This window comes from Neopelma chrysocephalum, unplaced genomic scaffold, assembly GCF_003984885.1.
Source record: "Neopelma chrysocephalum unplaced genomic scaffold, ASM398488v2 Primary Assembly neopelma1_22b, whole genome shotgun sequence".
NCBI classification, from domain to species: domain Eukaryota; kingdom Metazoa; phylum Chordata; class Aves; order Passeriformes; family Pipridae; genus Neopelma; species Neopelma chrysocephalum.
Window position 1 is genome coordinate 6,659,400 of NW_020897690.1, and position 24,011 is coordinate 6,683,410.

Here is a 24,011-nt window from a genome sequence, read left to right on the forward strand (position 1 = left end):
TTACAACCTTTTCAGTATTACTGCTACTGTGAATATGTTAATGTATAATAAGCCTCTTCTGTTTCATTCGCACTTGAGAGCCCTCATCTAAATCTGAGCTGTTTTTGCCACAAATTACACTTAAAGGGCTTTGGATCAGAATTCTAGAAACTGTCAAAAACTACAGCACAACTTTTGCCAAGAGTAGCAAACAGTTTCCCCCAAAACCAACCCCCAGTATTTTGCTTACACCAAGAATACAGTTTCAGAAAGTGCTGCCACATATTCCGGAGAACACCCTTCAGTCAGGAATTACTGGAAGAGTTTGTTGGTTTTTTTCAGAGATGTATGTTAAAAGGGGATCTCATTTCAAACAACCTTGTGCTCCTGAAAGATTGTGAGAGAGAGCACTAGTCACTGCAACACAGTAATGGCTATTTTCCATGACACAGTGGAAACTTTATTACTCATTCTTGCCAGCACAAGCCTTCTGACAGTGGAATCAGTGTATCTGTAATAATAATGCATTGAAAAAGGCAACAGAATTTTGAAATGCTCTACTGGAAAAAGATCTGGACCCCAGATCTCTGGGAACATAATGTAAGCATCTTGGAAGTTCTGTGTCTGTTGAGCAACACTCACTGAAATATCCCCAGCATGAGTTATCTGAGAGTCTGCGTGTAAGGAAAGACTGATGAGAATAGAGCTGAGCACATTAAATTAATTGCACATCTGGATCATGGTTCTGAATCTAGGTATCTGAAAACTATGAATGATCTCATGTAAAAAAAGAAACTTCTGCAAGCTCTTCCTTAGTCAGATATATAACAGTTTTGTGCCTTTCTAGGACTCTCCATGATTTTCTTCTATACTATTTATTGGTAATACAGAACAGTTTCTATGATAACTGTATAGGAACGCACATGGTCATCAGATCTGTAAGAGAACACTCAGAGTTGATTGCAGATTGGTAGTACAAGTCTGATTCTGTCTGTAATTCACGAAGTCCAACTCCATCTACACATTTTTTTTTTCTGAGATATCTTTTGCCATCAGAGGTAGTATTTTCCCAGACCTGAAGGTGGAACTCTTGTTCCTTTGATGATCTTTACATGAGTGACATAGCATTTTGCATTGTCATTTTTTCCTTGAGGAGATTTGGACTTCTCTGAAGTCACTGCTGGGTTGTCTAGACAATCACAATAGCACTGGTGGCAGAACTGGACAGTCAGGCATGAACGTCATGTTCACAAGGAAATGTGCCAGGAGCTCTTCAGATGTTGCCTGTTAGAACTCATTAAAAAAAAAAATCTTTCCTTTTGGAAACATCATTGTGATCCTATTCCTTCTTTTGCTGCTATATAAGTAGACTTGGTCTTTTTCTGGAGTCACCAAATTTAAGGAAAGGAAAGAATAAGTATAACCCTGTGGTCATACAAACTCCATATTGGACTGCACGGAACCTCTGCCAATGTATTCTGCTTGCATGCTTGACTTACAGTGCATCTTTGAAAAAATCTCTATTTTTTTACTGAAAACTTTGTACTCTTTCAAAACAGATTCACAGGCAATATAATCCTATAGTCAATGAAGATGCGCCATATTTCTAGTCTCATTTTTATTTTAGTTTTGCTTTCAGAATTTTGTGGTTTTCTGAAAACCAACACTTCTACTCTTCAAACAGCTCTAACCCAGACAAGTACTACTATGCTTATGACAAAGGTATCTCTTCACCCGCATTGGATTAAGATTTTAGAGTATCTCATGTTAATGCAAATTTCCTATACCTTTCATAACTTTCTTCTGGACTCTTTTCAATATTAAACATCCCTTTGAACTGTTAATGTTCAAACCAAATGCATTATTTTGATAATGGTTTCATAAGTCCTATAAAAAGGGGGGATATCCATTCCAGTTGTATTTGATGTTCCTCTGATTTTGCTTCAGAGTATTAGTTACCAAAAGCTTTGCTCTGAGAGCTCATGTTCAACTGCTTATATCCAGGTTCTCTTTAGCACTGTCTCATGCCAGTCATTTTCCCTCAGATTCCAGGTGTACCTTTGAGGCTTTATTTGAATGTACAATGTCCAATTTGACCAACTTCAGAGGAGTATTTTTGCAAGTGAGAAGAGTTTACAAAGTCATTCAAAGGAGTTTACCTAAGTGAACGGCCCTTACCCTTATTTACAACATCAAAGTAGTCATTTGGTATTTTTGTTTAGGTGATTTCTCACAGCACCAGGCCAAGAATAACACCAAAACAACCTTATGACAGATCTTCACTTACAATTACTCCTCCTGAGAACTGTCACCTGAATCACTTATTATGAACTCCACAGAATTTGCATTCCACACTGTACTTGTGAGAATAGCCTACTGCTCTACCTCATATGGAAGCTATTACATCAACATTACCGCCTTTATCAGCCAAACTTAAATTCAAATGCATTTAATCAAATCTTTTTCATAAAAATGTGTGAACTGGCATCTAGTTATTGGCACTTGATTGACTGTACCCCAGGTCAGCACTTCCATGTTTCTGTTCCATATCTATGTCAAACTGTCAATGCTAGGCTAGCCTATGTCATCCTCTTCAGTCTTTTTAAATATATGTTCAGTGTAACACAGTTTTATAGTACTCTGGCATTCCTTAGTACTCCATTGACATTCCAGAAGTCGTACTGTGAATAACAGAACTAATGAAGGCATGAGATACTGTGGATTTAGATCCTTTAGCCCCTTAATAACCTTAATTACAATAAGTAAAATTTATTCTCCATTAGCCCTATGAAAATTCCATCTAGCAGTAAAGTGGATGGCTAATATATACACACTGACTGTCTGACTGTCTGCTGCTAACAAGCATGTGTAAGAGCTGAGCTTTTTGCTTGTTATTCTTTGGCCGAGGAAACAAATTTAGGTTTGTTTCCTCAGCGACATATCAATTTCCACAAAACTTAAAAGGACTGTAATGACTTTCTCCAAATTAGATTGGAACTGGCCAAAAGGGCATGGAATGACAGATGAACAGATTACACAAGTCTTGTTCAGAACATCAAAATCAATGTACATTGGAGATCTTCAGATTGTTCTATTAAAGCTGCTGAGTTTAGTTAAAAAGTGGTGTAATAGTGACATAACATAGTTGCTCTACAGATATTGCCAGGTAGCCAGACAGTTTTACACTTCTATTCAGAGGTGATAAAATGATCAGAAGTGATACCAGGCTGCCCTTGGAGGTTCTGCTCTACCTGTCGCAGAGGTGCGGGCATTCCTGCTGGGAGCAGGTGCTCTGCCAGCCAGAAGCTGCGGTGTTGGGGGAAGATCCAATGGTCAGTGTCAGACACAAACAGGGTACACTTATTTTCAAAATTATTTTCAAAACATGCCGAGGGAATGGTCTGAAGCTGTATCAGGGGAGGTTTAGGTTGGATACTAGGGAAAGGTTCTTCACCCAGAGGGTGGCTGGGCACTGGAACAGGCTCCCCAGGGAAGTGGTCACAGCACCAAGCCTGAGAGAGTTCAAAAAGCATTTGGACAACGCTCTCAGGCACATGGTGTGACTCCTGGCGATGTCCTGTGCAGGGCCAGGAGCTGGACCTGATCCTTGTGGGTCCCTTCCACCTGAAAATATTTTACGACTCTACGAAAAGTTCTTAAAATTACGTCGGGAAACTTTGGCTCTCCTTTAGAAGAATAAATTAAAATTTTCTGTGCCTGTAAGCCGTCACCCCAGTCTCCCGGTACTCCCTTCCTAGCCAGGGCAGCTTCTCTACCTCCTCCTCCTCCTTCTCCTCCTTCTCTTCCTCCTCCTCTCCAGCCCCTTTCCGCCCGCGACCTGCCGCTCCCGAAGGGAAACAAACATGGGGGCGGTGGCGGGGGTGTGTGCGGCGGGCGGGGCAGGGCCGCTCCCCGCGGCGGAGGGGGAGCGCTGCGCGCCGGCTCCCGCCCAGTGTCCCGGGGCCGCGGTCACCGCCTGGCACACGGCCGGCCCATGGTGAGGCACCGCGGGGGGAGTGGGGACCGGCGGGCAGCGGGGCCGGGGCGGCTCCGCTTTCGCTTTCGCTCCCCGCGCCGCGGAGGCGAGGGAAAGGGAAGGGCCGGGCCGGGCCTGGCGGGCGCTCGGCGGGCCCTGGTCTGGGCTGTGTGGACGTGGCCGGTAGGAGCCGCAGCGCGGAGCGGAGCGTCGGGTCCCCTCCGCAGCTCCCGGTCCCGGCCCCTCGGCGAGGCCGCGGCCGCCGCTCACGCCGGCCCTGCCCGGGCCCGGGCTGGGACTGGGGCTGGGGAGGGCTGGCACAGCGGCGGGGGCTCGTCCCGCTGCCTGGCCCTGCCCGGGGGGGGGCGGGCTCCCCCCGGGTTCCCCCTCACCGGGAGTCCAGCCCAGCGGAAGGGCTGGGGGTGCCTAGCCGGGGGTGCCCCGGACAGCGGCTGTGCCCGAGGTCAGGTCATGGGGAGCTGATCCAGGACAGAAACGGTCACACCAGCTCGGATTGTCTTTTATTTTTATTTATTTATTTGGTAGTTTTTTAGGAGTGGAAGTGCAGTGTGGTGAATTGTTTATCCTGGCATTCCCCAAGCTTTTAAAAGCTTAAGTCAGGAAAAAAAACCCCAACTTGGGGAATGCCCAAGTCCACTCCAAGTCTTGATACAAGGCTTAAAGCCTTTCTTTATTCTTACGCTTCCGCTCTCTGCATGCATCCCTGGCCTTTCAGGGTTGTGATGCAGGCAGGATAGGCCTCTGGAACCTGTTGGTCTTTAACTGCACCAGGGGAGGTTCAGGTTGGACATCAGGGGGAATTTCTTCACAGAACAGGTGATTAGACATTGGAATGGGCTGCCCAGGGAGGTGGACCATCCCTGGAGGTGTTGAAGGAAAGACTGGACATGGCACTTAATGTCATGGTCTAGTTGACATGGTGGTGTTCGGTCATGGGTTGGACTAGGTGGTCTCAGAGGTCTTTTCCAACCCAGTTGTTTCTGTGATTCTGGTGTGAGACTAAAGGTGCAGTTCAGGAATGCAGAAAATTCAGTATTAGGGCTCTGGTTGGAGGTTGAGCTGCACTGTGGCGTCTTATGGCAGGTATCAGCCCACTACACACTTGCTCCACTGGTTCGGCTGTGTGCAGAGAGGTGTTCACATGTTAGTTATTAGGTATTTTCTGCCATTCTGCAGCTGGCTTAGACATGTAAATCCAACACAAAATGCCTGTTGTCTGCTCTGATTTCTCAGAATGCAGTCATGCACCCTTGCCTTGCCTGGATCTAGTTTATGTTGCCAGGGGATCCCCAAGTGCACAGATCTGTTAAGAACCACAGCCTGATACGTACAGTACAGCTGTTGATTCTGGGTGTTCTGTGGGAGATTCCACGTGTAGCTCTTTATCCCACTAAGCAGTTTCATGTCACTTTGCAAACACATTGGGGCTGGTGATTCTGTCTTATTTCAGCCTAACAAAGCTATTGTCCTTTGGTTCCTTTTAAGACAAAAGGCGAAAGATGTAATTTAACCCCAAAATGCAGTTTGGCTGTAGCCTGCCACAGGAGCACATTCCTTACTAAGTACAGGCCTCAGCCAAGTGAGCAATAGTCACTGCTGTCAACTGCAATTTTGGGGCCAGTACCACTCTAAGAAGTATTTCAGGTCACCTTAATGAGAAAGCTGTTGTAAGTTCTTATATTCTAGTGTCTGTATTCTAATTAAGTTTATTTACAGTGAGAAAAGGGAAAAGCTTTTTGACCTTACAGCCCTTAACTACAAGACTGGAAGTGCTTTTCTAGTGGCAGTGGTTGTCTAAACTGTCGAGAGTGAATTAAAATCAAATCAGCATGTTACGCTGTGTTTCCCTGGGCAAACACAACTCCTGAGGTTTATTGTGCATTGTTCTGCTGTATATGAATGAAGAACACTAGGCAGTTTAACAGAACTTCATGAGTGTTAGATTTGATGTGTATCATTAGCATTTACTGAAATTTATAATAACAAATGGCAAGTGTGTTACCATACATAGCAAAAATTTTAACTCTGACTGCAACTCTATGACTCTGTGCTTTCTATGCATCACCACATTGTAAGTGGAGATTTCTGTGTTAGTGTCAGAACTAAATTTATGGTTTCAGCAATTGGAATTGGATGCCTTAAGAGTCTTTTGCCCTTTAGAATTGTTTGATTCAAACAATGAACTAAGATAACATATGCTGGTTGGATCTTCAAAAGCTGAAAAAGGAAGTGATCTGTTGCTGAAAAATTTTGTTTGCTTTGCATACCTGTTTATTTGGTAAATCAAAGATCAAACCATTGCAACTCTTCAGGTTCTCTTCCTCTGTTTCTTAATAACAAGAGCATGTGGAATAATCCGTTATGGAAGATGCACTTCAATAATTTCCAGGATGTGGGGTGAACACAGTGGATAAGGAATGTTCCCGTGCCTTGGGTAGTAAGATTCATAGATGATTTTCATATTAAGTGCAGATGTCAAGTTAATTTATATTAATTTAACGTCACAATTACAGTTTTAGTTTGGGGCTGGCCTCCAGAAAACATGAACATTAAGAATGGAGATAAATATAATTTTTTTGACCACCTAATACTTTCATAATGCTGCTACAGTATACTTTGGATATATCTTCTTTCTTATTGACAGAATTGACTGAAAATTATTCTGCATTTGGGTCTTGATCACTTCTAAATAAGTTTTTTTTCTGTCACTGAAATATAATTGAATTTTAGTGCATGACATTTCGAATATTAAATTGAAAATATTTTACTTAGAAGATGACCTCTAGCAGGCCTGTAATATCAGTGTTTGAAAAGACAAAATTCTGTAATGTCTTTGTTTATCAAAATATCTTCCACAGTGAATAGAATAAAGGTTAGTTAGTTACAAATGGTTTTATCTAGCTCTTTTAATTTCTGATTTAATGATATGGTATCCTCTTGGGCTTTTTTGCTCAAACTAGAATTTATTTTAAAGAATCAGAGCCATGTATTCCTGTCTTGGAGAACTTGAGATTTTGTTGTGCTTGGAACTCAGTAAGTGCCCGTAGGAAGGACTGTCCAAGCCCCTGTTTAAGTGACAGTCCTGTACAAAGAGGTCAGAAGGGGAAGGTGATCTGTCACACAATTGTGTGGGGTCTGAATGGCACTCTCTGGGGGTGGCTCAGAACTTCTGCACGTTCATGTAGACACTGACTGCAATTCAGATCCAAGGCCAGAAGCAAAATTACCACCTGAAAAAGCTGAAGTTGAGAGCAGTGTTTTTACTTGCCTGTGGAGAGTGGTTTTTAAGCTGGACAGGGCTGCTGCTCAGAGGGATCTTGACAGGACGGAGAAATGGCCAGACAGAAGCCTCAAGAATTCCAGCAAAGGCAAGAAGAAAGCCCTACACCTAGAACAGGCTGCGGGAAGACTTGGAGAGCAGCCTTGCAGGAAAGGACCCGTGTGTTGTGGTGGACCCCAAGCTGAATACGTGTCTGAGTGCACTGTTGCAGTGAAGGACAACTGCACTGGGGGCTGTGTTAGTAAATGCAGCTGGGGAACAGCAGGTCCACAGAGTGACTTCCCTTCTATTCGGCACCTGTGAGTCTAGCGAGGTGCTTAGTGGGCTGAAGCACATGATATTCCAGGAGAAACAGAGGTGGAGTTGCTCAGCCTTATTACTGTTGTAAGTGGAAGCTGTAGAGCCGGGTTGCTCTTGAAGATGCATGACAGTGACATAAGAGGCAATGGACATAAGCTACAAGGAAGGTCTTTTTGGTCCTGGTTTTGTTTTGTTTGTTTGTTTTTAACCTGGAGAATAGTCAAACACTGTGGAGGAGGGGTCTAGTGAGTGTGTGGAGCATCCATCCGTAGAGGTGTTAGAATTTGACTGGACGAGGGCCTGTGCTATCACATCTAATTCAGCTTGTACCGGATAGCTTGTGAAAATCCCTCCCAACCTAAACTGTCCTGCTATTCGTTGATTACTCAAAGAACAGACATTATTACTTTAGAAATGAATTGTTAAAGTTATGCTTAGGAACACGCAAGCCAAATAAAGTATGCAAGGTTTCCTTGAAATTACATCAGCAAAAAAAAAAAAGTTGTAATGTTAATTTTATGTACCATATTATATGAACTAGAAAAAAAAGTAAGACATTGCATATTTTCTTACTGGTAATTTATGGCTTAGAATTTTTGTTACAAAAGCTACTATACTGTTTGAGACAACATTAAGCAGGAGGCCCTGATGAGAATGTAAGGAGTTCTTATATTTCTTTCTTCATTTCTCAAACCTGCTGTGCAGTAGATTTTAGGCAGCAGAGATTTTAAGAGATTTGTAGACACTGTCAGGAAAGGTAGTTCACTGTTTGGGAATTTTTAAGGAGAAGAAAATAACTATCCTGCATGCAGCCAAATCTTTGAACTTACAACTGTTGCACATTCAGATCATTCACTCAAGGCTCATGGCCATTGGTTACATTAACTCTGCTTTCATAGTGGTCCCATTTGTAAGTCATCTAAACTGTCAGTTTTGAGTCTTAACAATCTCTAGATGTCATTAAAGGTTAAGGACAAAATTATGATAGATTTAGCTTAGTCTCTGCTGTATTTTTTCTAAGACAGGATGGGATGTGGGTTTCTCTGAGTTCACGTTGTACAGTGAGTTTGAAGAATTTGTGTCATTGCTTCTTCAAGATGACTCAGTATTGAAGAAAAGCATGACGTGGCTCCTAAATATCTTTGAGGAATGAGTTTTTAATTAATTCTAGCTCATAAACTCATGGATTAGTGTTTAAACTGTCAGGAAATTAATATTAGTTCAAAGAGGAAGTACTGCAGTTTGGAGTATGATGCTTTTTATCCTTTGCTCATTACAAAAAAAAATCAGTTTTAGGCTCAAAATTGAGTTAAATTGTGATATATAAGTGGCTCTTTCAAAGGTTAGGGACTGTAGTGACCAAGGTATAGTAGAACAACTAATGTATTTGTTATCATCTTGCATTTGAACCACTGTTTTTAGAATGGTGAAAAGAGTAAATCAACACAAAAGGATTAAAGTTCTTTTTGCAACCTGAAAAAATGTGAGGTCGCCCACTCACTGCATGTTTATTTGAAGGTTTATACAAAGGACTATTAATATTACATGCCTTGGTTTAGGAGGGGATTTGTAAGACTGATAGTGCATCTATAATTTGAAATGGGGATGATTTAGCAAAGTCATTTGATGAAATAATTTCCTTCTGAGGTTTTGAAAAAGGAAAAGGTGTGTCAATGAAACCTTAAAAATTGACTTCCCCTAATTTGATTTACTCTCAGTAAACACTGCGTTTTCCACAGTTTTCAGTTTCTTTGTTGGGTGGGATAGATAAAGGAGGAGAGCCTTGTGTCAGCATTCTGTTCTTCTGAAAAAACACATTATTTCATTTGCAACTGTGTTGAAAAAGGTGGGAACTGTTTTCCTCCCTGTATCAGAATTATTTTCCCTCTCTTACTGGCCTGATGGAAGATGCTTATGCTTACCACCTGGCTCCTTTGAAGTTGGGGGAGGTTTGTAGGTATCCTCCCTGCAGCCTACACAGGTGATGGCTGGGACTGAACACTGAGAGATTCAGTCAAAAATCCAATGCCATCAGCTGGTGTTTGGCTTCACCAGCCTCGTCACCAGCAAATCTTCGTTCAGACGCTCTTAATCTTTCCAGAAAATTGAATTCCAAAATTAGTGTCTTTTCAGGGCATGTTTTACAATTTGTAAGATGACTCTGAATGTGAATTGGCAAAACTTGAACTCTGATCAATCAAAGCGTCTAATTGGAAGATTTTTTCAAACCTTTTCATGTGTCGTTATGCTACTGGAAAGCATATTTACCTCTGCCTTAGTTATTTAGCTGTTTTTTTCTTTTTAGTGTTAAGTTTTATCTATGAAAAATGATCCCCAAAGCCTGCAAATAAGTGGAAATAATACATTTAAATGCAAATACAGAATCCACTGATTTAGCTTATTTTGCTTTCTTTTAAAAAGTGATTCAAGGTTACTACATTTTTGTAAGCTTGTAATTGTTTGTTTTTTAGGGGTTTCTACCTTGGTGAAGGTATATTGCACAGGTGTTCAATTGAGGGCTGCTTTTAGGATGTCTGAAGATGAAGAAAAGGTTAAACTCCGTCGAATTGAACCTGCAATTCAGAAATTCATTAAAGTGGCAATTCCAACAGATTTGGAAAGGTTAAGAAAACACCAAATAAATATTGAGAAGGTTAGTGTTTATTTTTTACTAATGTAGTTCTTTTTACAGTATGGAATCAGTCACATTGGAAGGTTATATAGAGATTTTGATGAAAAATTGATTATTAAATGCTTTAATACACATTTGGGTAAAGATGAAACTTCTGTATTGTCTGGTAATTCAGTGTGCACAAAGATCTTTATATTTGTAGTAAACATCAGGCTACAGAGAGAGAAACACTGCTTTTATGTTAAAATGTTACTGTGGGGATAGCAGCCTAATATTTTACTTTACTTTGAAATCACAGTGATTTGCTGCCAACTGTTCTGAGTAACTTACTGTTTATATCTATCTTTTTCTCTCTATATTTTCAAACTGAGTTGAGAGAAATAGAGAGACTGAATTATTTAAGTGAACTAAAAAAGCATTGTATCAAAATTGTAGCATGTTTATATGCTTCTTGTTGACATTAGCTCACACTTGACAGTGAAACTGAGTGTGCTTCTAAGAAGTTAAATTCGTGCAAGCACTGTGGCGGTGCCTGTACAGGTTAAATAAACATACCCAGGACAGTTGTCTGGCATGAAATGGCCTATGTCAGTGTTATTAAATTCTCATATTCTGCAAAACAGGGTGGCTGCATCCATGCTGCCAATGGGGAGTAGCCTCTGCTCTCTGTTTATAACTCCTTAGCCATTCTCAGGAACTCTTCATGTGAGAGAGTTGTTTGGCATGACCAGGGGCAGTTCTCACAATTTAGCAGCACAGATAATCAGATTCCAGACTTGGAAGTTGATCAGATTCCCAGACTCTGTGTATTAGTATATAGCCTTTGGAAATAGAGAGACTGCTTTGTTGAGGAAGGTGGTAAGAGATTTGCTAAAACAGGCGACAACAATACAAAAGGTAAGAGAGCAACTGATTCAGAAACACACTTAGAGTCATAACATCAGCACTGCTATGGAAGTTTTGAAATGACCATACAAGACATATTTGTTTAGAAAAGGTTTTACTTACCACCACAGAAAAGTCAGTGACAGTGAGCATCTGTAGTTCTGCACAGGTTTCTGGAAAATCATTCACTATGTTAATTTGACTAAGCTTATTCACAATGTATAAAGTCAAGTGCACATGTAGATCTGTATGGTGTAGGACAACTATCTACATTTTCAACACCCTGGGAGGAATGAAGAAATTTGAAGAAAATAAGTTAACATGATTTTGATTTCCTGAAAGATGTGTTCTGAAGGGAGTGTATAATCTAGTGTTGAAACTGTTCTTCATTTTGCTGCTGTCATTTGTTCACAACTTTTACCATAACTTTACTGTAACTTTACCAAGTGGGTAACCTTTTGGATGAAATTTCCCATGCCAGGTTTCTGCCTTGGGACTGGGGAAGGAGAGAAAATAAATCCATATTTGTTTCTGAGAACACAGGAAATAATGTGTTGTTCAAGTGACAATGATTTCTTTTAATAAGAAATGCTTAATTTAAGTGATAGTGATTGATATCTTAGTGATAATTTCTTTTCTGAACAGTGACATGTGTTGTAACACTTCAGATATTTTTGTGTGGTGGTCTTTTTCCAGATCGTACATTTTGTTGTGCCTCTAAAAATCTGGTTTTTGGCCAGGAGTTACGATTCTGGAAAAAAAAGGTGCTTTGCAGGTATTCAGTAGATATTGTTTGAACCTCACCAGCCGAAGATTTGCTAAAGATTTACCCCACAATAAGGCATGTTCCTGTGCTTAGAAATTAGCAGAACTCATTCCTGGAGCTGCTAATTTGATTGTTCCTGAATCTGAGAATGCATAGAGGGAGATGATTTTAGTGTATTTCCACTGTCTCATTCTCTTACTTTCCCTTACTTTTGTGTGAGAGGAAATTATTCCTGCGTCATGTAAATAAAGGATAAAGAGATGGGTGGAGGGAGCTTGTGAAGTACCTCAGATGGGAGGTGAATGTGCAGAAATGGTGTCTGACCATGGGATGAGAGAAAAACTGGGATAGAGAAAGACCTGGGCTGCTGGGACTAAGGATGGCAGATAATCATTTGACTCTTTTCTGTTAGGGGTGTAATAAGGATACAATAAGGATATGAACTGCAATAATCACAAATGGAGAAGTGCTTTAGTATAATATTTGCCTGAAGCAATAACTCCTGTGTGAGATGACCTATATTTCAGTCACAGTGTGTTGTTTACACTTTGTTATTCCATATTTGTATAATTTGTTACATTACCTAAAAACCAGCTGATTTAGCTTTTTTCTTTCTTTGCCTTGGAATCAGCCAGTTTGCAACAGTGTTGTTTTTTAGTGTCCAGGAGTAGCTCCGGGGAGAGCAAGGAGCCTTGACTGTGTGCACAACCTGTACACAGCAGTGGCCACAGAGGGCAATTAGTGAAGAATAATAGAGAATTGGACAGGATTCAGAGGTGTAATAATAGCTTTTCCTTGAAAGCTGTTTCATTCAAATACAGATACTTGTGATAGCTAGGTTGTTTCCTTCTTTCTCTAACCAGAAATTGCATGACTGCTCAGGAAAGAAACATATTTGCCATAATGCACAAGAGGGATTCCTTGGTTGCAGAGAGGTAGTTTTTAGTCTGCAGTTGGTTTATGTTAAAATTACATTAAAAATTATATCTTCAAGGCAGCACTTCTGTTAACACCAACAGCATCAATGAGTGTGGAGCAGTGAAGCTTAGCATTCTTCAGAGTCTTGAGGAAGTTATCTAGAAATGAGGAGATGCAGTTAATAAATACCTGTAAAAGGGTGTTATGAAAGCTACAACCTTGCCTGAGAGGAGCAGATGGGTGGTCCCTGGAAAAAGGTTGATGGGAAAGGGGAGCTGACCTGCCATTACAGAGTGGGAAGTGACTAGCAGGGCACATTAGCAGTACACAAGTGGTTTTCCTGCACTTTGAAGGTAAAGGTAAGCTTTTGATGTGTGTAAGGTTGTAACAGGGGAGACGATGTGGGGGATAGGCATAACTGTTGCACTGCTTGACTTTTTTTTTGGAAGATTATTACTTTGTAAAGCTGAGGAGATTCTTTGCTAAGTATTGTCATTATGTGTAAAACCTCCCTCATCTAGGATATATAAACACCTTATCAAGAATCTTCAAAAGACATTGGGTGCTGCAATGAGAAACAGAGACACGATCAGTTATAACCTTGTGTGGGTAGACAAGGAACAATTATGCTCTGTCTACCCAGATAGTGTTACCATGCTGTCAGGGAAGGGATGAAATACGTTTCACTTAATTCAGCCATGAATTGGTCAGCTGAAGTCTTTATTGGCTTAGCAATTCATTTGCATCAAGCATTCCTGTTTTGCAGACAGAAGGGGAGATTGTTGCAAGAATAGTTTTCTGTGTGTAGGAGAAAATGCAGAAAACATTTTTGCACTCAGGATGAAATGAGTCTTTAGGTCAGTTCTGATCTAAAACCTTGCTCAAAGCATTGTCAGAGAAACTCCTGCTTATCCAGGGTTTTATTATAGGCAATACTCTCTGCAATGTTCCTGTAATGGCATTCAGGGACCCCAATGAGGTACCGAGGTGCTTTTTGAGTAGCTGAATTTTATAGTTTGAACGTAAAAATCTGGCATAATCTAAAAGTATCTAGTTTGGACATTTAATGAGATTTTCAGGATGTTCATGGTATCAGTGTGAATGATCTGTTCAGTCAACATAATAAAATTTGCATATCAGAAAAATCCTTTAATTGTAAACATAGTTCTTAAAATGTTAATGGCACTTCCTCTAGAACAACACTTTTATGAAGCAAGAAGTGGTAGCAATGTTTAGTACAGATTTGTGTTTCTGATTTCAGAATACTGTTAAAAATTTCTGCATCCCTAGACAGTATAAATCCTGGCAGATTTTATTTATGAATGAATAATTCATAGAATTATTAGAAACAAACAATGGATAAAACCTTTAAATAAACAATTGGTAACTATTCCAGAAGTTAGATAACAATACTGAAGATTACAGAACCTGTGTATATTAAAAAAAAAAAGACAAAGATATAGATGAGAGGTAATACATCTGAGTATAAAAACAGTCCCTTAATGCCAGATTCTTTAAGAAGTTCACACTCACTGTAATGTTCTTAAAATCTGAAAGTTTCTCTCTCACTTTTTTTTTTTAATAATATTTTTCTGGCTGTAAGAAGTATAAATATTACGAAGTTTACTCTTTTGATAGATTTATAAGAAAGTGAGAAGAAAAATGTGGCAAAACATATCCTGAAAACTGTCACTAGATACTTTCAGGTTAGCAGAATATTAGCAATAGTTTGGTTGAAATACTTGGTGATAATTTGCATTTTATGTCTTTTACAAGCATTTTAGCCATAATGAATGTGTTACAGTACTTTTGTGAGTTGTCAGCATCAGCAGCTTAAATGGTTTCCTTTAAAATACTTTTTGTAAAATTAACTTTCAGCCATGTAAACCAACATCCCTAGGGGTAAAAGGATAATTTTATAGAATCTGATCCTGTTTATTTTACAGGCTACTTTTAAGCAAAAATCACTAATTATGTCAAATTGCTTAAAGAAGCAACATTATTTACTTATGATGAAGCCAATATCTCTAACCTCATTTCATGAATATTGATTTAAACCTTAGGTTCCAGAGATAGTCCAAACAATTAATCTACTAAATCACTGTTTGAAGAAACTATAAAATCAATATATAATGAAATTTGACCTTGAGTACACCTTTTCAGAGGAAGTGGCCACCATAAATCCATCATCATTACTTGTCAACTATTTGAGAGTCCAACTTTCCATATGACAGTTTCTGAAGACTTAAAACCTACATCCTTAAGAAATCAGTTCTCTGTACTTTTTCTTTTCCTTCCATGTTTTCCCCATGAAATTCTTGTTTTCTAAACTACATTCCATAGATTGGATGGCCTTTCCCTCCAAGAGGGAATAAAATGCGTTTGTATCCAAAAGTTACATGAAAAAGTTAGATGAATGCAATTGTCACAATAGTACAGGAAGGTGGAGATTTTGTTTGGCATACTACCATAGACTGCAACAATCCTCCAAAAAAAAAAAAAAAAAGTGCTATAAGACACTGTTTTCTCTGTTGCTTTTGGTTTTAATTTCATTTCCTGTCACTGTGCCAAAGCTAAAGGATGTTGTGGGAAACACTTTTTACCTTTGGCTGGGGACCATTGTTGTGGTGGCAAGATACGAAAAGGCAACACAAAATGACAAATTAAGATATCTGAGTCTTACTACAGTCTTCATATGAGTGTATACATTTGTGTAAGACATCCTGCTTTTAGCAGGAAATATTATGAGGAGCTTTTGAGTTCTCTCCATGTCCACTGGCTACTTTCAAGGAGAAATGGAAGGGATCTAAAGGATAAGCGTGAAGGTTTCTTTGTAAAGAGAGCTCTCAAGAGGGAATGGGACAAAGGAAAAGAGATCGAGTGTTTAAGAGTAGCCTAGTGTTTTATATTTCTGATGTCTAATACAAACTATTTGAGAATAGCATAATTATGATTAAATATCACAGAACCACAGAGTGATTTGGGTTGGAAGGGAACTTTAAAGGTCATCTAGTCTAACCCCCTGCTGTGGGCAAGCACACCTTCCATTACATATGGCTGCTCAAAGCCCCATCCAGCCTGGCCTTGAACACTTCCAGGGATGGGGCATCCAAACTTTTCTGAACAGCCTGTTCCAGTGCCTCACCACCCTCATTATAGAGAAATTTTTTATTTGCAGTCTAAACCTCGAAACATTTAAAAGTGTTGACCCTTATCCGGTCTCTGTCTTTCTTCTAAGCCTTCTTTGTTTATGGAAAGGCTGCAGTAGGATCTCTCTTCTCCAAGCTGAACAATCCCAACTCTCTCAGCCTGTCTTCACAGGAGAGGTGTTCCAGCTCTTGGACCATTTTTTGTGGCCCTACTCTGGACCTGCTGTAACAGGTTAGGATTTCATAGATGTTTTTACTTCATGGACCTCTCTCAGTTTTACATGTGTTTGTTCATCATAGAATCATAGAATGTTAAGGAGTTGGAATGAACCTTAAAGATCATCTAGTCCCAAACCCCCCAGCCATGGGCAGAGACATCTCCTACTAGGCTCAAGGCCTTATCCAACCTGGCTTTGAACACTGCCAGGACTGGGCCATCCACAACCTCCCTGGGCAACCTGTTCCAGTGTCCCTCACAGTAAAGAATTGCTTCCTAATATCTAGCCTAGATTTCCCCTCTTTCAATTTGTAGCCATTACTCCTTGTCCTGTCACTACAGTTTCTGATGAAGAGTCCCTCTCTGGCTTCCCAGTAGGCCCCCTTTAGATACTGGAAGGCTACTGTGAGGTCTCCATGCAAACTTCTACAGGCTGAACAGTCCCAACTTTCATGATGAATAACATCAATACCATCTCTTCTCAAGCTTTACTATCCTTGAGGCCTCCAGAGTGAACATTGTCTGGGAGCATGGCCTATTTTGGGTTGGGTAACAAACAGAAGACAACAAGGAGGAATTTGCTGACCACGTGAATGTCCTTGCTCTGGCAGTATTAAGTCATTGGATTCTGTGAGCTCATCACTAGCCTACTGGGAATTTTGAAACAAACTAGTAATATAAAACTAGTAATATAAAGCAGATAAATGTGCTGAGCATTTCTAGTAGAAATTATAAAGAGCAGTAAAGGTTTCCTGAGGAATTCTTGTTCTTCTTAACTGGAAAACAAGATTTTTTATTACTAGTTATTTGGACAATGTATTACAGTCAGTTGAAATTCAATGGGTAATTTTTCTCTGAACCCCTTCTGTTACAACCTCAGAAATTCCTGTTTCAGTACTCTTTCAGGAATGACTAAATTGTAAGATATACTGCTGGTACAGGTTTTTTTGACCATTTCATTTTAAAGAACAATGGCAGTAATTTTAATGGCATAGTAATTTATGCAGAAGTTGCTTGTTTCCTAGAAAAGTGACATGAATCTGACTTAGTTGAACACTAAACCTTTAGTCTTCCATAGCACCACAAAATCCTAACATGAAAGAACTTTTTCTCTGAAAATAAGTAGTAACTTTAGATTTTACATTGTATTTTAGCAAGCTGAGTGACTTGTCATCCTTATTACCATGGCCTTTAAAATTATGAAAATAATTACGGAAAGATGTAGACTGTAGATAAAGGTTTTTTATTGGTAACAAAGCATATTAAGAAATTGAGGAATTAAACTTTACCTAAAAATACCTCACAAATCATGGTAAATGTTTTGTCTTGTTATTTAAACAATTAAATAAATATTCTAATGTTGTCTAGTATTGTAGATGCATTCTGTGATAGTTTCAGCACACGTTACAGGAATCACAGCTTCTACTTCTGTTCTTTTACTACTCTTTTTCAGGATGAAGTCTCTATATTATTAATGTCAACTGCCTATAGCAGGGATTGATTTATTTTAATGATGAAAAGGTTTATATGTGATAATATGCAGTTCTTTTGCTAAACTTGTGCTCTGCTAATGGAATAATTACTCTGGTCTCAGGACCCACTGTCCTGTGGGAAGTGCTGTATGGATAGTTTCACATTGAAGTTAGTTGAGCATCATACAGGTGCCAAATCTGCCCTGATGGTTTTGTAGCTGTGTTTGTACCTATATGGAAATGGTAAGTGTAAATGTAGACAGTAGCACTGTGTAATGAATGCCATTTTCCTTGTGAGTAGTACCAGATACCTCGTTGTCCTATATGACCAGTACTGCTTATCCACTATTCCATTCCTTTTTCCTTCTTCTGCCATTTGTTTTACTGCCCACCAAGTGATTTATGCCCACAGCAATATCAGGATGCAATATCTCTTTGTTGTTAAAAACTGACACTAAACCCTGGTTATCTGCCATTCAGTAAAATGCATTGTACAAAATTTTTCACAAAATTTGTGATAAATTGCTATTTACCTCTCCGATTTTGCAGCAGAATTGTTTATGACTCAGCTTCTTTACTGTCAATTTTGGAAAATTAAAGTGATTATTTACCAAAAGTGCCTTTTTTTCTGCATAGCAGTTGTTAAAAATAGCAATTATATGGAGTATTTTTCCTCTGTTTTAGTATCAGAGATGCAGGCTCTGGGACAGGTTGCACGAAGAGCACATCAACGCAGGACGAACAGTTCAGGTAAGGATATTAAAATGACTGTAGTATTAATGGAATTAAACTACCTACAGAGTTCCAGTTATCTCAGGGATGGATGAAGAGAGAGACATGTATTTGACAGGTGGATTTAACAAATACTAGGTTTTGCTTTGCTTCATTTAAGAGGTAGGAATTTCCTAATTGTGTCCTATGAGACAAATGCAATCAGAAATGTTTCTGCATTCTTGAACAAACAAAAGTTTGGAATCTCTGGTCTTCTGCAAACTGTCCTCTTACATTATATAATTAGAAGCCAGGTATTGCAATAAGGGATACTGATAATTTTAAAGCATGATTTTGGACAAACAGAACATCTGGACTACTAGTTTGGTGTGCAGATCTATTGTTAGCTGCATAATGTCATCGAAGGAGGAAACACCAGACACATTTGTCATCATGGGCATCATCTCAGTGACTTCATGCATAGTCACCCATAAGTCAGCACAGCTGTTTCTAAAAATCTGCATGTCTTGATGAAAATGATGCAGAAGCTCATGGCGAACATCAGCCTTCACACCGCTAAATAGCACACAGCCAAAGGAGATTATCAATACAGAGAGACGCAAAGACCAGCTCTGCAAGGCAAAGTTTGCTGAGGCAGATAGAGCAGGTAGTGGTTATAACATGCTGTACTGCCAATATTTTGGGGACAGACATGTGTTGGCCAGCAGGAGAGGCATCTTATGTTGGTTTCATAGATGTTCAGAAAAGGAACTTGTCTTTGCTACTAGAACAAACCTGTGACCTACACTGCAACTAGAAAAGCAGGCTTTGCCAGCACAGGTAGTAGCACAGTCCTAAACTACTGCATTTCACAATTCTAATACTGTAAATTCCCACGTCTGTTTCAGTGCATTACTGACTCCTGCGGGAAATTAGACCAGACTAAAAATCTAAAAAAACCCCCCAAAACAACTCGCCTCAGAAAGAACTTCACCCTGGTTAAACAACCGGATAGTAGGCAGAGCTGGAGTTACGTGTGTTTTTTGAGGAACGGAAGGTGTTAATGAGCTTTTTTTTAAATGTTGATGATAAGAAGCTACACATGAAATCCACTTGATTTTTCTGTAAATTGGAGGTTTGAATGTTTATTTTGATTTTTCACCAAATATTTTTGAAATTTGAATATAAGTTTATTCTTAATATTCAAAGAGTATTCCAAAGGTGGATGTTCTGTTAAAACAGTGGCGTTTTAACAGCTGTGGTTTAGGAAGCATGTGTTTGCTTATGTCTGTTCTCTGATCTGTTTTCATATCTGAGATGTGGGAAAGGCTTCTCTTGGAATTTTAGTTATCATATAATTTGTTTAGCAAGACAAAATCTATCAATAATTAGAGAAAAAATAATGGTGTTGAAGATGATATTTTTAGATATGTTAATAAGAAAACTACTTGTCTCTAGAAACATTTATATTTGTCTTGAATCCAAAGTTTGCCATTTTCACTTTCAGCCAAAATAAATTTTCTTGTATTTTATTTAATGCTTATTGCTTTTAGATCTAGTTACAAGTTATGCATTAAAGTGGTTCACATTCTGATACCCAGAGAGCAGAATAAGAATCTGGGTCCATGTGAGAAGACTAGCTCTTTGTTTTAATTAAATATTTAGGAGTCTGGAGTACTTGATAATAAATTATATGACATGTAGAATGTGTTTGCTGTAAGCTGTTTAAATGTTTACCAATGGACTTGTGATCTGTTTGTTTGCAAAGAAATCAGATTAATTATTGTGATACCAAATGTTCTCTGCAGCACACACTTTGCTCTCAGAATTAGATGTTGTAAAAATACATTAGGAATCCCTAAGTCAATATTGACCCAAGGCATCCACCACAGGTTTTAGACAAATATATGCACAGCCATTCTACATTTAATCCATGTGCACATAATTAGACACTTTTCTGAATTTTCAGTTTACCCAGAATAATTACTTCTGTTGTATTTTTGATGATGGTCAAAATTACAATAGAAATATAGATGAGGCATAAATCTATACCTCTTCTTTCTGGTGGCTGGATGCCACATTAAGAACTTCAATAAAAGAAAGTGAAGAAAACAGAAATCTATGCATAGGGTACGATGACACCCTTTCAAAAATACTGTGGAAATAGTTCTTGTGTATCATATATTAATTTTCACAAATATATATATTCATGTATATTTTCATTTTTAGGGACAGTCTGTGGACTTTGTAAAATGTTGGGGCATGAATCAATATGTAGTTTTGCTAGGCTTGGTCCGCATACGTGCTGGCTGTAGCATACAGTTAACTAATTATTGCTAGGTTTAAGGTAGTTTCAATGAAATGGTAGTATGTTATTGCAAAACCTAAGGACTGCCTTGTTCATTTTCATAGTGAGAGGAAGGAAAATGCTGCAGTTATTAGAGAGGATGTAAGACATTGAACAAAAAAAAAAAAAAAGAAAAATACTGTGGATGAACAGTCTGGTTTTAGTCTATATCCATCTCACAAAGGGAGATTCGGTTCTGCAAAACATACCTAGGCAGACGTAGTCTTTCCGCTGTGTTGCTCTGACCCAGAAAGCTGCTTGAAAATGTTAATCTATTTCTTTTTTTGTTTTTCGCTTTTATGATTTTTATTTCAACTGAAAATGGTTTACAAGTGAAAGATGGCTTCCTGTCAGCTCTCTTTTGCATGAATCTTCAAAGCTCAGTTTTATGTCTCAGGTCTTCTGTACCATCTTTAAAATGATGCAGTCTTCAAATTATAGGTACCCTTCTGGCATACTACGTAGATACACTGGGAGGGCATGAGAAGCAGTGTAAAAAAGTTTATTTCTGCAGGAGATGGTTTATGGTGTCAGTGAGGGGTCATATAAGATTAACTTCCTGTTGCAGCCTGTGGCCCTCTGCAGGGTCAATATATTCTTAAATTCAGAGTTCCTCTGACCTAGGCCAAGAATTTCATAAGACTTGAGGAACACAGAGTAGAAGTGAACTGATTGTGTGGTGGTGATACAAAAACCCAAATAAAGTAGTGGGATGTATAACTGGGAGAGTCGTAAGTGTGGTCTCTCATACAGTCTCTTTGGTCAGGAGTAGAAGGATCCCAGTTAGAACAGTCAGGGATCTGACTTAGTTTGGGCACCACGCTTTTAAGAAGGGTGTGAAGTGATTAGAGAGAGCAATGAATATAGTCAGAAATTGAGAAAAAAAGACTTACTTGCAAAGATCGACAAATTACTTATTTTGCCCAAAGAGCACCTGACAGTGTTGTGCTGTGTGTTTGCAAACACGGAAAAGATGGTTGCAAAGAGGACAGGACTTGTCTTTCCCTGTTTTGAACAGGGAGGATTAGAAATACCTGGTTTAAGGTCAGGCAAGAGGGATTTCTGTTAGACATGAGGAAAATGCTATAGCAAGTAAGATAATGAATTCTTGCAGTATAGTATCAAAGAGATTGTAGCTCTTCATAAAGAAGTCCTTTTAAGACGAGATTAGAAAAACAACTGACAAAAATAATATAGGGACAGCAGATCATGGACTGAAGGGATGACTTCCTAAGGTTTTCTCCAGTTTTATTTTCCTATAGCTTTTTTGAGAAAGCAATTTGAAACAAAGATTGTTGTTTGGCTTTGGAAGTTAATAGACCAAAATTGCAAGTATTATAAAAAAAAAAAAAATCTGTGTCTTTTGGGTTGAATTTGGCAAGTTTGAAACTCAGGAGTTCACGTTCATGAAAAGAGAATTTTTGTATTACCTTTCTTGCTAAGTAAGCTTCGCTTTAAAAGTGGAAACATTTGGGACAAGAGTGATATGCTTTATGCTCTACCCAAAACTTAAACTCTGTCCCATTAAAATTATTATGAAAAGAAGTCATAGTCATTTGCATGTCTGTAACATTTATGATGTTACACCTTGGTGAGCTCCTAGGATGTGTGTCCTCTCGGTGGGGCTGAGCTTTCTTGCTGAGCTGAATCCATTTGGCTTCTGTTTAGTTGACAGTAAATGGAACAAGAGTCGTCTCTCCAAAACCACAAAGGAAGAGCTACTAAAATTAAATTTCACCAAATAGGTGAATATCATAATCTGATTTGTCCACCTTCTTTCTCACAAGTATTTCTCTTTGATCAGCAAGGTTGTAATGAACAGTGGAAGGGGGGATCTGATTTAGCCATTCCTTAGGGCGAGTAGTTCATATCTCTTGAAGCTTCTGTTCAGGATTTGTGAAAACTCCCACCAGCGAGCTGGTGGTGTGTTTGTCACTGCACAGCACTTGTGCGTTGGCTGTACTGGTTATTTGCCCCAGCTGCAGCTGCAGAGGCACAGGTCCCTTGCAGAGCTACATTTTGACTTGATTCTAACTGTGAAATTTTCCTTTTTCTTTAAAAGAAGCTGATGTGGCAGCATTATTTGCTCATCCGAAACTCACTCTTGTCACTGCTTCACAAGTATTTGTGTGTTTGACGTCTTTTTTTTTTGTCTCCGTTACGACTAAAGACAGAATAATAAAAATGAGTTTGTTTCCTGAAACAAAACAGCAGGATCAACCTCAGTCCCCTGCATATAGTTCTGACAAAATAGATAATTAAGTGTTGGATCTAGATAGTCCCATTTTGTTTCTTGAATGAAATTCCAAGGTTCAAGCATTTTGGCACATGGTGCACCATGACAGTGGTGATATTCTCTTTTTTTCATACTTAGGGGCAGACCATGGGGGGAAGATAACAGGAAGAGCAAGGTAGATTAAGATGAGAAATGTAAGAGAAAGGCTACTGGCTACCATGTTTCTAATTTAACCCACTGTCTTGCGAAGTTATTTTTTTGTATCTCCCTTTTTTAATTGTCAATCAGTGTTTTTACCTGAGGTTAGTCTTAAATAATGCAGCCTAATTTGGCTAGTAGTACTTTTAATTTAAACATACAATATAATTTTAGTAATTTAACACAATTTTTATGAATCCATAGTTCTTTCTTTGGATGTCTAATATCACCTGTGCAATATTACTTCAACATGTTGTTGAATTAATTTCCTTCTCGAACTATATTTTTTACATTTTTTTCATAAATGTTAAAACCAATTAATTTTACTGGTGTGTATAAATAAAATGAATTCCATCTAGTTCTGCTTTTGCAGGTAAGCAATATTGCCTTTCTAAGGCATTACCTGTGCATGATTTGTATTACAGAAGAAAACCTTTCTGTTTCTAACCACTCACTGGTGTTACTCTATTCTCTTGTTCTGTTTTGAGAAGAATATTCAAAACGATTGCTAAATAGTGTGATAAAGAATATAGTTTATTATATCACTTTGTAATGCAATGCAATTAATATTATTTTTAGTACAGTCTTATTTTTTTATAATTAGATAAAACCTCTGTCCTAAAACAGTAAGTGGTATAATTTAAACTAAATTTCTTCTTTTAATTTGTAGGAAGAGAAAACTTGTGTGCATTTTGCGATTTTAAAAGACCAGGCAATAAAAAGTCGCTCTACTTTTGCTGTAGACAGAAATTTATGTCATGGTAGATGCCTGCACACACTCTCTTCTTCCTAGTTGTAAATAGTTTATATCGTCTCAAAACTCTTGTAACTAAAGAAATATTTCTATGTTTTATTTTATTTGATATTCCAATCAAACAAATATATTTGCCCTTATCTGAAAAAAAAAATATTTTTAAAAAAAGT

General features: G+C 38.7%; 1 protein-coding gene across 2 annotated transcripts in view; it reads left to right on the forward strand.

The window, feature by feature from the left end:
• The first annotated feature begins 3,863 nt into the window (after positions 1 to 3,863).
• Positions 3,864 to 24,011, forward strand: part of STX17 (syntaxin 17) — a 32,642-nt gene continuing 12,494 nt past the window's right edge. Inside the window, exons 1-3 of one of the 2 annotated variants that reach the window (XM_027679054.1) lie at positions 3,864 to 3,976; positions 10,028 to 10,209; positions 18,280 to 18,345. In XM_027679054.1, the coding sequence (XP_027534855.1) occupies positions 10,087 to 10,209; positions 18,280 to 18,345 (189 nt within the window). In that variant the 5' untranslated portion in view covers positions 3,864 to 3,976; positions 10,028 to 10,086. Of the gene's footprint in view, positions 3,977 to 4,096; positions 4,139 to 10,027; positions 10,210 to 18,279; positions 18,346 to 24,011 lie in introns of those variants that run through there. The other variant, XM_027679044.1, reaches the window with a different exon arrangement.